The sequence below is a fragment of the Loxodonta africana genome, chromosome 4 (genome assembly GCF_030014295.1).
Source record: "Loxodonta africana isolate mLoxAfr1 chromosome 4, mLoxAfr1.hap2, whole genome shotgun sequence".
In the NCBI taxonomy this organism is placed as follows: Eukaryota; Metazoa; Chordata; class Mammalia; order Proboscidea; family Elephantidae; genus Loxodonta; species Loxodonta africana.
In genome coordinates this window covers 52,083,221-52,096,190 of record NC_087345.1, presented here as the reverse complement: position 1 = coordinate 52,096,190, position 12,970 = coordinate 52,083,221, and the positions used below count along the sequence as shown (strand labels likewise).

At 35.8% G+C, this 12,970-nt stretch overlaps 1 protein-coding gene across 26 annotated transcripts in view; it reads left to right on the top strand.

The window, feature by feature from the left end:
- METTL25 (methyltransferase like 25) overlaps positions 1 to 12,970 on the top strand; it is a 147,496-nt gene that overhangs the window by 30,794 nt on the left and 103,732 nt on the right. For all 26 annotated transcript variants that reach the window (XR_010321792.1, XR_010321790.1, XR_002787969.2 and 23 more), the window contains 2 exons: positions 3,678 to 4,277; positions 7,393 to 7,540. Coding sequence is in view for 15 of the 26 variants with exons in the window: in XM_003405236.4 (XP_003405284.2) it covers positions 3,678 to 4,277; positions 7,393 to 7,540 (748 nt within the window). In the remaining 11 variants the exon portion in view is untranslated. The remainder of the gene's footprint in view (positions 1 to 3,677; positions 4,278 to 7,392; positions 7,541 to 12,970) is intronic.

Genomic DNA, 12,970 nt, shown 5'->3' with positions numbered 1-12,970 from the left:
CTCAGGAGGTGGTAGTTGAAGCCAACTTACCCGGATAAGATACAAGTGGAAGTCTTCAGGTAGACTTTCTAGAAAAGTTTCCCCCATTATTGGTTTTTTAGATATTATCTGTGAAAACATGATTCTTGGAGTGTCTATAGCCATCTTACAACCAGAATTGCAATAAGCTAGCCCATAGTCAAGTGTCTGAATTGTTCTACCACCCTACTGCCAGATTTCTTATTAAGTGAGGTAATACATTTTCTTTGTTGTTCAAAACTTGGTCTTCTTTTACTTGCAGCCAGAATTTTCCTGAGCCACAAGTAGAATTGTCACAAAGGGACCTGGGAACAAAATCAGTTACCTCTTAGTAAGGAAGTACCTGAATTGGTGATAACAAATGTAATTGGTACTTATAAGCAACCCACTGGTTGCTAACATTAAACTTTTCATTGCTATCAGTGAGTATGTTTTACATAGAGAAAGAGGTCTTTACTTTTTCTGGGGATTTAGACATGGGGGAACAGATTAATAGAGTTTCTGTCTAGCCCTGTGTTCATGAATATAGTGTGATATCTACAGTTAGATTTTACCTTCTTAATGTCAAGTGTGTGTGTGTGTGTGTGTGTGTGCGCGTATATGTACATATATAAAATGCTTTCGTGTTTCCCATAGTAACAAGCCCAGAGATAAAAACAAAATAGAGGTATAGGGAATTATTTGTAAGCTAATCACTTATTTTAGGGGACTTTTTTTTTTTATTTATTAGTCTTCTCTATGAACTGATCTAAGACCCAGAAATTTTCTAGTATTTAATTCATGATATGCATTACTTCAAACATAGGAATGTTTCCTTGAGTGGCTGATACTTAAGTGAGGGATAAATTGATTTTAGGAATTAAAGATGGAAATAATAAGATTAGATAATTATTCTGGTGTTATTTCCATAGTTGTCCGTTTATTTCCTAAGAAATAACATGGCAATAAAAATCTTTGTAATTTCTTAGTTTCCTGTGTGTAGGTTTTATTGACAATTTACAAATGAGTCATGAATTCCAGGTCCAGAATTTGATAAATTTTGTAGTTGTATGCAGTTGTGTAACCGCCATCACAGTCAAGATATAGAATATTTCCATTACCCTAAAAAGTTTCCTCATACCCTTTTGCAGGATATTTCTTCTCTCAGACCTAGGGAAGATATGTTTATAGTTTTGACTTTTCTAGAAGATCATATTAAGTAGTATGTCATGTAGTATGTAGTATGGAGTCATGTAGTATGTAGGCTATTGTGTTTGACTTGTTTCACTTAACACATACCTTTTGAGAGTCACTGATGTTTGTTTATAACTTGTTCCTTTGTAATTGATGAGTAAATATGCCAAGGAGCCCTGGTGGTGCAGTGGTTTGGAGCTCAGCTGCTAACCAAAAGCTCAGCAGTTCGAATCCACCAGCCACTCCTTGGAAACCCTATGGAGCAGTTGTAGTCTGTCCTGTAGGGACACTGTGGGTCAGAATCGACTCCATGGCAATGGGTCTGGTTTTCAGTTTAAATATACCAAAGTATGGATGTATCACAATTTGTTTTTCCTTTCACCAGTTGATGGACGTTTGAATTGTTTTCAATATATGTAATTACTGTTATGCTTAAGGTCACTATGAACAGTCATATACAAGACATAGTGTATAGACATGTTTTCATTTTTTTTTTTTTTGGTTAAATATCTAGGAGTGGGATTGCTGGGTCATATGGTAAGTGAATGTTTAACTTTTTAGTAAAGTACCATACTGGTTCCCAAAGTGGCTTACCATTTTACATTTCCACAAATTGTATGAGGCTTCCAGTTTTCTTCATATCCTCAACAATTCTTGATATTATTAGTAGTTTTGATTATAGCCATTCTAGTGGGGGTGTGTAGATGTATCTCATTGTAGTTTTAGTTTGCATTTCCTTGGTGGCTAGTGATGTTGGGCATCTTTTCGTATTGGCCATTTGTAGATCTTATTTTGTGAAGTGCACGTTCAAATGTTTTGCCCATTTTTTAATTGGGTTGCTTGTCTTCTCATTACATTGTAAGAGTTCCTTATATATTCTGTACAAGCATTTTATCAGTTATACATTTTACAGTTTTTTTCATTTTTTAGCTGTATTTTGGATAGAAAAAATTTTAACAAAGTTCATTTTATCAATAATTTATTTTATAATTTATGCTCTTTATAGCATAGTTAAGGAATCTTTGCCAAACTCAGTGTTACAAAGATTTTCTTTAATTTTTTCTTCCAGAAGATTAATAGATGTTATTCTTAAGTTTTGATCAGTGACTTACTTTAAATAATTTTTGTATTTGGTGTGTAATGGTCAAGGTTCATTTTTTCCGTATAGACATCCACTTATACCAACACCAAAAATTGAAAAGACTATCTTCTCCTTTGAATTACTTTATCCCCTTTTGTCAAAAATCAGTTGATGTGTCGGTCTTTTTCTGGACTCTGTTATTTTCCGTTGGTTTATATGTTTGTTATACTAAAACTACATTGTTTTGATTACTGTAGCTTTATATTAATTCTTGAATCAAGGTAAATCCTCCACCTTTCTTCTTTTTCAAGATTGTTTTGACAATTCTAGGGGCTTTACCTTTCCACATAAATTGTACTCTCTGCTTGTTGATGTCTTTAAAAAATCCTGCTAGGATTTTGATTAGTATTACACCTAATCTATATGTCAATTTAGGAAGACCCAGGAGACTCTCAGCTAGCCTCAGGAGGCATGATTTAGCCTATCATGCAGGACTGGCCAATAAAAGTCCAGAACATGAAGGCTCAGAGAACCCTGGTTAGCAAAGGGGGGGTGGTGCGCCCTCTCTGAGACATGGAAGCTCCATGTTGAGGGCCCTCCTAGACCTCACCTATATGTGCTTTCCTTATGACAATCCTGATTTGTATCATTTTTTCCTATAATACATACATAATCTTAAGTACCATACTCTCTGTGAGTTTTGTGAGTTGTTCCAGCAAATTATCAAACTCAAAAGAGAAGGGGAAGCCAGCAGGTGAAAAATAAGGGTGTTGTGTGGACTCCCAAACTTTCAGCTGACATCTGCCTCTTTGTCCTTTTATCCTGTGAAATCTGCTTTATCTCTGGGTGGCTAGAGTCAGAGAGAGAGAGTGTGTCACATGGGCAGCTAGTGTCAGAAATGATTGAGAAGTGGGACGGTGGGCAGTGTATCTGTCTCCACTTCATGCTATTATAATTGAGTCGTTTTTAAATTTTGTTTCCAGTTCTTTGCTACTGTATTATATTGTCCTAATTGTTCATTGCTAGTCTACTGATCCTGTATCCTGACACATTTAAATTTATTTAGTAGTTCTGTTTGTTTTTATAGCTTCCTTAGGATTTCTGTAGACATGATCGTGTCATCTGCAAATAAAGACAGTTTTATTTCTTCCCTTCTAATATTTATGCCTTTGACTTCTTTTTTCTTGACATATTATACTGGCCCGAACCTCTAGTAAAATGTTGGCTAAATATGGCGAGAGTGATTGGTATTTATTAGAAGTCAAAATATTAACTAAAAAACAAGCATAAAAGATAGTGTTTATTAGACAACCTATTTGTTTATTTGTACTTTAAAAAATATGGAGTGCTTTCTTTCACTGTCTGGTTAAATCCTTTTAATTTCTTCTGTTTTTCCTAACTTTAGGTGATTGACCTGGGTTCTGGTAAAGGCTACCTAAGCTCCTTTTTGTCCTTGAAGTATGGCTTAAAAGTTTACGGAATTGATTCCTCAAACGTCAGTACTCATGGAGCTGAGGAGAGAAATAGGAAATTGAAGAAACATTGGAGAGTTTATCGTACTCGGTCAAGATTAGATGTCAATGGACTGGCATTAAAAATGGCAAAAGAAAGGAAAGTGCAAGACGAAATTAAATGTAAAGCAGATACTGAGAAAGAGTGTAACAACAGTGCTATAAATCAAGAAGAGATGTCTCTCTCAGGTGTTTTCCCAGATTTTTCAGATCCTGTAATATGTAATATCAGGAAAAAAGTGGAAAACCTATACGCTGAGCCGCAGCGAGAAGAAAATTTGTGTTTCAAGAGTGTCTTTCCTTTGATAGACTTTGTGCCTGTTAATGCTGTAGAACCTACTTCTTCATCCCAAGTATCCAGCAGAGGAATTTCTGAAGCAAATAAAGAAAGAAAAAAAATAACATCAAAGTCAAGTGAATCCAATATATATTCACCTTTAACCTCTTTTATCACCGCAGATTCAGAACTATGTGACGTTATTAAAGATCTGGAGGTGATTTCACTTTTGAATTCCTAAATTTGATTTACAGAAATGCTCTAAGACATAGAATTAAATTTTAATAATAGCTTATGTAACCTGCATATCTTAATCATATTAATTTAAAGGACCAAGAAAATAAAATCATAACCGAACTTTCATGGTTCCCACAGCTATCAAAATCTGCCAGAGCGCATTCCAGAATAGAGTATCCTCCACTAATTTCAGGCCTATAGAGCAAACAAAAGTACTAGCACAAAAGCTAGTAAGTTAAGTTCTCATCATGCAACACAGGTATTGTTAAAATTCCAACTCAATAAAACTGTTAAATGCTAAATTTGATGTAAAGAGGTTTATCTGAGGCAAAAGTATGTTTAATGTTGGCCTTGGTGACCATATATGCGATTTTCATGTGAAAGAAGAGTAGCTTCTAAGTATTCTCTAAGGCTTGCACTTATTATAAATTATAAATATGTCAACTGTCATCGAGAGACAATATGTTTTAAACAAAGCCAACATTGTATGTTAAAACAGTATTATAGCAGGAGCTTCTAGAGATCATTTGGCCTAGCTTATTTTCTAAAGAAACAAGGAAGGCTTGTAATATTACACCTACTGCAGCTGAGCCCATTCTGACTTGTAGCAACCCTAGGACAGAGTAGAACTGCCCCATAGGGCTTCTAAGGCTGTAAATCTTAAGGAAGCAGACTGCCACATCTTTCTTCCGTGGAGCAGCTGGTAGGTTCAAACCTTGGATCTTTTGGTCAGCAACTGAGTGCTTTAACTACTGTGCCACCAGAACTCTTTGTAATATTATACTTTTGTTAAATTTTTCACAAATTCTTCCTCATGGAGATGTATAAACAAAAGATAGCAGATTTCTCTCTAAACCCAGATCCTCCTTTGGTAGCTGACTAATGTTTGATCATGTTTAGAATGGGAAATTTTTCTTTTTCCAAGATATTTTTGGATTTCACTGGTTAGTGGAAACTGATTAATCCTCCGTAATTGTTTTTCTTATATATGAAAACAGTAATCAGATTTTACATTAACTTTCTTTTATGGTTGAACAACCCTAATTACTTTACCCTAACTTCAAAAAATACAAGTCATTGTGCTTTTATTATTTTCAAGTTTTTAAAAATCTTGTTAAAAGCATATGATCAAAACTATTTGCAAACTCTTATAAGAATCTGGTATTTTTTTAAAAAGAATCCATTATAAAATATAGTACAAGCATGTTTCTTGGGTTCTATAGTGAATCAACAATTTACTAATCAAAATTAAACAACACCTACTTCACACATGCAATACTTAAATATTTTACTATTAAAATAATATGGTGATTGCATTTTTTTTTCCCTCCTACTCTGCTACCTAGTCCTTGGGTGGCTCAAATGGTTAAGAGCTCAGGTACTGAGTGCTTTGAACCTACTTAGAGGCACCGAGGAAGAAAGGCCTGGTGACCTGCTTTCTAAAGGCTACCACCATGAAAACCTTTGGAGTGAAGTTCTACTCTGCAACACCTAGGGTCTCCATAAGTTGTAATCAACTCAATGGAAACTGGTTTGGTTTTAGTTTACTCTGCTACCTGCCAATATTATTGAGTAGTCCTATATGAAGGACCGCTGGTGACACAGTGATTAAAGTGCTTGGCTACTAACTGAAAGGTTGACAGTTCGAACCCATCAGCCACTCTGAGGGAGAAAGCTGTGCCAGTCTGTTTCTATAAAGATTACAGCCTTGGAAACCCTATGAGGCAGTTCTATTCTGTCCTTTCAGCACCCCATTGAGATGAGGTAAAGTTATTATCCTCATTTTACAGATGAGGAAATAAAGACACTGAAAAGTAAAAATTAACTTTTCTTAGTCACTCAAGTAGCTAATTGGATTTTAAACCCAGGCTGTTAAGTTTCCCAAGACAACACTCTTAACAATTATAGTATAATTTCTATAATGAGTTCAGTAATAAATAGTTGTTTGTCATCTCTTAAGAAAACAAATATATCTTCAATATTTTATTTATACCTCTAAAACTATTTTAGTTTGTATTGTAGAGGAATTCGTCTGTTTGATGAGTAATACTTTCGATAGCACGTTTAGATTTGGTTACCTTAAATTAATAATTCAAGATGACAATTATGGCAAAAATTTTAAAAAAGGTATGGTTTGCAAAAAATAAATAAATTAGATATTACACAAATAATGTGACCTTTGGACTGTCTAGGTTTGAGATTGCTGCCGAAAATGGAAGTGTTAAACTGGAAGTATCCTAAACTCTTTTTTGTTCCAAATTATAAAAGTCTGCGATTCTGTTAGGGCATAGATTTTTTGTATCAAACTTTGTTTCTTTAACTAAATTTCTATGAGTTGTTTCAAAGACTGAAAAGTATTATATTAAATTCAACTTTGTAATAATTGGTATAGTGATCAAGACTCCTGAGTGCGTGCATATGAGCCCACTGTGTGTGTGTTTGTGTATATATATTTAAATTAGGCTTTGGGTAATTAAAAGAAAACGTAGGAGAATTTTTGCAAAAATTAGGACAGAAGTTTTGATATTGAATTTAATATTGGGATGTTTGATTCAGTGAATGAAGTAACTAAGCTTTATGGTGTTAGAGTAGAAATGCCAACTTAGCATCACTTATAGTTTTTTTTTTTTAATACTGGTGATTTTTCACGTTTCTGAATTATATCAAATATAATGGGCAATCTGTGAAGAAGTGAACTCAATCTCAATAAAATATTTGACTACTATGGTCAGATGCATTATAAAAGTGTCTCAAATCACAAGTTTGCCCTAGTTAACACAGGCTGCATTCGATTGGTCCAATCGTTACTTCAGCTAGTTGTTAAGCAAATACTAGTTGTTAAAAAAAATCAGAAAATTCAAATGGCTGCGTAACCAAATATCCTAGAAAAAACAACCTAAAGTACGTCAGTAGTAATAGGCGATCACAATCATTTTGCCTATAAAGGAAATAATTTTTCTTTATGAAAATGTAAGTATTTTCTAGGGGTAATTTGGAAATTATAGAAAGGTACACATACTCCAACCCAGTGCCAAAAACAGAATGTTTAAAATCTTCATCAGAATTGTTTTTAACCCTTCTTTTCTTCCTTAAAGGATTGTTTGATGGTGGGTCTACATACCTGTGGTGATCTTGCTCCAAATACTCTGCGGATATTTACTTCCAAGTATGAAATCAAGGGAGTATGTAGTGTGGGTTGTTGCTACCACCTGTTATCTGAAGAGTTTGAAAATCAGCATAAAGGTACAAAGCTCCCATTGCATCATAATTTTTATATTATTTGAGCAATAATGGCTGCTTTTATCTCTTTTTTCTTTTTGGCATCACTATCATTTTGAATTAACATTTAAGGTAACATCTGATTTTCTTACAATTTTAATGTTTTAATATTATTGAAATTTAATGCACTATCACTTATGTGTTTTCTTAGTTTATTTGATCATAAAATTGCAAAACGAATGCTGAATACTCTGCAAATATTTGGAAAATTTTACGTGGTACACCTTTTAGAGAAGTGTTTAAAAGCACATATATACATTTACTTAGTAAAGCTAAATGATTTTATCATGAATACTGAGTTGCAAAGTTTGCTTTCATTTGCAGAGCTTTCTACTTTGTTTCTGAAGGAATCTTGGTATTTCTCAAAAACAAGTTCTTTAGTGTGTTTTGTAGAATCAGCTTGACTAGGATTTTTAAAAACTTCGGAACTTGTGATTGCATTAAATAATAGTTTTCAAAGTGGACTGTGTGGACTCAGAAGGTACCTGTCGTGGACTGAAATCTGTATATCAACTTGGCTAGGCCATGATTCCCAGTATTCTGTGGTTGTCCTCCATTTTGTGATTGTAATTTTATCTTAAAGAGGATTAGGGTGGGATTATAATACCCCTACCTGGCCATATCCCTGATCCAATATAGAAGGAGTTTCTCTGGGGTGTGGCCTACACCACCTTTTGTCTCTCAAGAGATAAAAGAAAAGCTAAGCTAGCAGAGAGGGGGGACCTCATACCACCGAGAAAGCAGTGCTGGGAGCAGAGCGTGTCCTTTGGACCCAGGGTCCCTGGGTAGAGAAGTTCCTAGATTGGGGGAAGATTGATGAGAAGGCTAACAGGGAGAAAAAGTCTTCCCCTGGAGCTGACACCCTGAATTTGGACTTTTAGTCTACTTTACTGTGAAGAAATTTTTTTTTGTTAAAGCCATCCACTTGTGGTATTTCTGTTATAGCAGCGCTAGATGACTAAGTGCCCGAGGAGCAAAGTACGTGGTAGCTTAGCAGGGCTTGGAGCTCCCTAGAGCCCTTCAATAGGGCTGAATACCTTTGTCCATTTTATACGTAATGGCTACCCGTAAGATATGGTTTCAAAACTGCTGGTTCAGATTAAACGGTTGCCTGGTCTATTGATATTGACACTTGTCTTTTCTATCAGTTTTAATGAAGTCTTTATCAGTGTCTAATATCCTTTGCTAAGAATTCTCAGATCAGAAAGGCGAGTGCATATGAATGATATTCTTTTCTCTTTTCCTCAATTTTAGAACTCAGTTGAATATAAAATTTTGATTTTTTTTTTCATTTAGTCATGTCCAACAGGAAAAATTATAATTATATAACTATGAGAATGAGATTGGGTGAAACATAGATTGTCCTTAGAAATGGCAAAGGTTTTTGTGAAACAGAATTAATTGAATAAGAATTACTTTATGTCAGAATTTGAAAAGTATGTTTTAGGAATAGTGCACAAAAGAAAAATGTGGATTACAGAGAGCAACAGAGTGAGAGAAAGAAAGCAAATTGAGAAAAAGTTAACAGCCTGTGAATCTAGATTAATGATATATGAATGCTTGTCATGGCATTATTTCCAGCTTTTCTCTGAGTACAAAAATTTTGAACATAAAAATTTGGAAAAATAAATAGGAAAATTTGTACTAGAATCAGGGGCAGATTAAACAGTAAGCATGGTATGTACCGGCTTGCACTGAGCAAGATATGACAGGCTTTGTTGTACTTACTGGCTAATCTGTGGTGAGCAATTTCATGTGGGTTTCACCACATCTTTGACATAGTGGGGGACGGGTGAAATTGTGCACTGCAGATTGGTGGGAAGGTACAGTTGAGCCCGTGCAGTACCTTGTTTATTGGGTAGTTCAGCCCTGGCTAGAGTATATACCCAAATATTTATGTTATTTTACAATATTTTTCTGCATCTTGCCTAAAATAAGTAAAAAAATATATATATATTATCACAGTTCTGTTGTTGTTAGGTGCCATTGAATCAGTTATGACTCCCAGCTACCTTACGTACAACAAAGAGAAACACTGCCCAGTCCTGTGCCATCCTCACAATCATCGCTATGTTTGAGCCCACTGTTGCAGCCACTGTGTCAGTCCATCTCATTGAGGGTCTTTCTCTTTTTTGCTGACCCCCTACTTTACCAAGCATGATGTCCTTCTCCAGGGACTGGTCCCTCCTGATAACATGTCCAAAGTAAGTGGGACCCAGTCTCACCATCCTTGCTTCTGAGGAGCATTCTGGCTGTACTTCTTCCAAGACAGATTTGTTTGTCCTTCTGGCAGTCTGTGGTATGTTCAGTATTCTTTGCCAACACCGTGATTCAAATGCATCAATTCTTCTTTAGTGTTCCATATTCATTGTCCCAGCTTTCACATGCATGAGGCGATTGAAAATACCATGGCTTGGGTCAGGTGTTCCTTAGTCCTCAGAGTGACATCTTTGCCTCTTAATACTTTAAAGAGGCCTTTTGCAGCGGATTTACCCAATGCGGTACGTTGTTTGAGTTCTTGACTGCCGCTTCCATGGATGTTAATTGTGGATCCAGATGAAATGAAATCCTTGACAACTTCAATCTTTTCTCCATTTATCATGATGTTGCTTATCCAGTTGCAAGGATTTTTGTTTTCTTTATGTTGAGGTTGTAGTCTTTGATCTTCATCAGTAAGTGTTTCAAGTCCTCTTTACTTTCAGCAAGCAAGGTTGTATCATCTGCATATTGTAGGTTGTTAATGAGTCTTCCTCCAATCCTGATACCCCATTCTTCTTCATATAGTCCAGTTTCTCGAATCTGCTCAGCATACAGATTGAATAAGTATGGTGAAAGGGTACAACCCTGACACACACCTTTCCTGATTTTAGACTACACAGTATCCTCTTGTTCTGTTCGAACAACTGCCTCTTGATCTATGTACAGGTTCCTCATGACCACAATTAAGTCTTCCAGAATTTTCATTCTTCACAATGTGATCTATAATTTGTTATGATGCACACCCTTGAATCACAGTTTTATAGCTGTCTTAGTCATCTAGTGCTGCTCTAACAGAAATACCACAAGTGGATGGCTTTAACAAAGAGAAGTTTATTCTCTCACAGTCTAGTAGGCCACAAGTCCAAATTCAGGGCATCAGATCCAGGGGAAGGCTTTTTCTGTCAGCTCTGGAGGAAGATCTGTGTCATCAATGTTCCCTTGGCCTAGGAGCTTCTCCACACAGGAACCCCACGTCCACAGGACAAGCTCTGCTCCCGGTACTGCTTTCTTGGTGGTACGAGGTCCCCAAGTCTCTCTGGTCACTTCTCACTTTTATATCGCAGAAGAGATTGGCTTAAGACACTATCTAATCTTGTAGATCTCATCAAAATAACTGCTACTAATCCATCTCATTACATCATAGTGATAGGATTTACAACACACAGGGAAATCACATCAGATGACAGAATGGTAGACAGTCATACAATACTGGGAATCATGACCTAGCCAAGTTGATAGATATTTTGGGGGGACACAATTCAATCCATGACAATAGCTTTTTAAATATTGAATGTGTTATATTTTCCTGGGTCAGCAGTAGCATAAGATTCTGTGAGGAGGGTTAAGCTTTGGAGTGGATTATTTGATACCTAAAGAGCTTCCTGTTCTATAGATACAGTGCAATTCAGGTTCTTTAATAATTGTCTCCATTTGTGGGCAGACATAAAGCGTTGTTGTGTCTTTATGTTCAGTGATATGGCCTAGGCCCTAGGACCTTTAATTTCAGCTGCCTGATTGCTTCTTCTGTCTCATCATCATGCCTCCCAGAATGTTTTCCCCTTCTAAGATCCTTCTCTCTCTTCTTAGGCCGTATCTTCTTAGGATCATCATCTCTGATTCTGCTAGACCCTGGCAGTCATTGCTCTGTATCTTCGTATCTCAGATCTTGTCTCAGTATTTGCCCACTAAGGGAGTATACTCTGTACCACACCCTTTTATCCATAGTCCCCACCAGACTCTCTCTCTGGAGTGGCCCCCAGAGCTGATTCTTCTGGTTAGGGATGTTTATTTCCTAGCTTACATTTAAATCAAGGCTTGTAGTATAGGTGTGGGTTATTGCTAATTACATTTGTTTCTGTCTGTTTTTTGTGAATTTGTGTAAAGAGATTGAGATTTAGATGACCATCATTATTTTATGGCAACCAGGAAGTGCCGTTGGTCTATTTTTCATCTGATGTCTGTTTCTCCAATTCTGTTTTTAAAGAATTGGCAGAAACTGCTTGCCGCAGTAGAAAAAAATTGAGATTGGTAGTTACTGCTTTGCCAATCCATTTTATATCAGTCTTCAGTTAACTTTTCTAACAGTATTGCACTAAACTTTAACAAGTCTTTATACTGACCATGTATTCTAACTAAAATGAGAAATAAATTTGAGTAGAGGATGTTAGATAAAAGAGCCTTTGAAGAGCCTGAAGAGAGAAGGAAGATTGGTACATCCACATCTCCAGTCCTACTGTTTCTTTCCTGCAGGGGCAAGATTTGATAGATTGATGAGTCTTTAGAGAGTGAATTTTATTCACTTGTGTAATTTCAGAACTAAGCACACTGTCTCAAACATGGTTGATGTAGGTGAATATGTATGATGTGTGTAGAATAGATGATTGAGCACATGTAGGGTTAGAAAAAAAAAAATCACTATTTCCTGCTTTGGTAACTGCATTTCATACTTGTAGGAGAATACATGATTAAATTGGGCAAATATGTATTGAGCAGCTACTATTTACCATAAGCAATTGAAAACTGCGTGGAGCACAGTTCTACTCTGACATGCATGGAGTTACTATGATGGCAACTGGTGGTGTGGTGGTGCTTGGTGCTATATGTGAAGGTGGTGGGAGCGACTGAAGAAAAGACTAAGTCAGTACTTTCAGGGAGAGGTAAAAAAGTCAAATAGATGACAGAGTTCAGTTTAGTTCAACAAACATTCGCTGAATGCCAGCTATGTTCCATGCTGTGCTAAGCAGTGGTATTATAAAAATGTATGAAATATCATCGTCACCCTCAAGGAATTTTAAAAATAGCCCTTAATACCAAACCAGATAACACATTAGTAACTTTCAAAACCTTTTTTTCTTTTTTTTTTTTTTGGTAAAAAATCATTTAGGATAGAAAAGTGAAATAAACATAGATAAAAATAAAATTTTAGATTTAATTAAAATTAAGTTTCTTGTGTTATCATTCCAGAAAAAAAGTATACACATACACACTCTATATTCTTAATTTTTAGGGATGCAGATATGTTGTTGTTGTGTGTCGTCAAGTTGATTCTGATTCATAGTGACCCTGTAGGACAGAGTAGAAACACTGTAGGTTTTCCCGGGCTATAATCTTTACAGAAGCAGATTGCCATGTCTT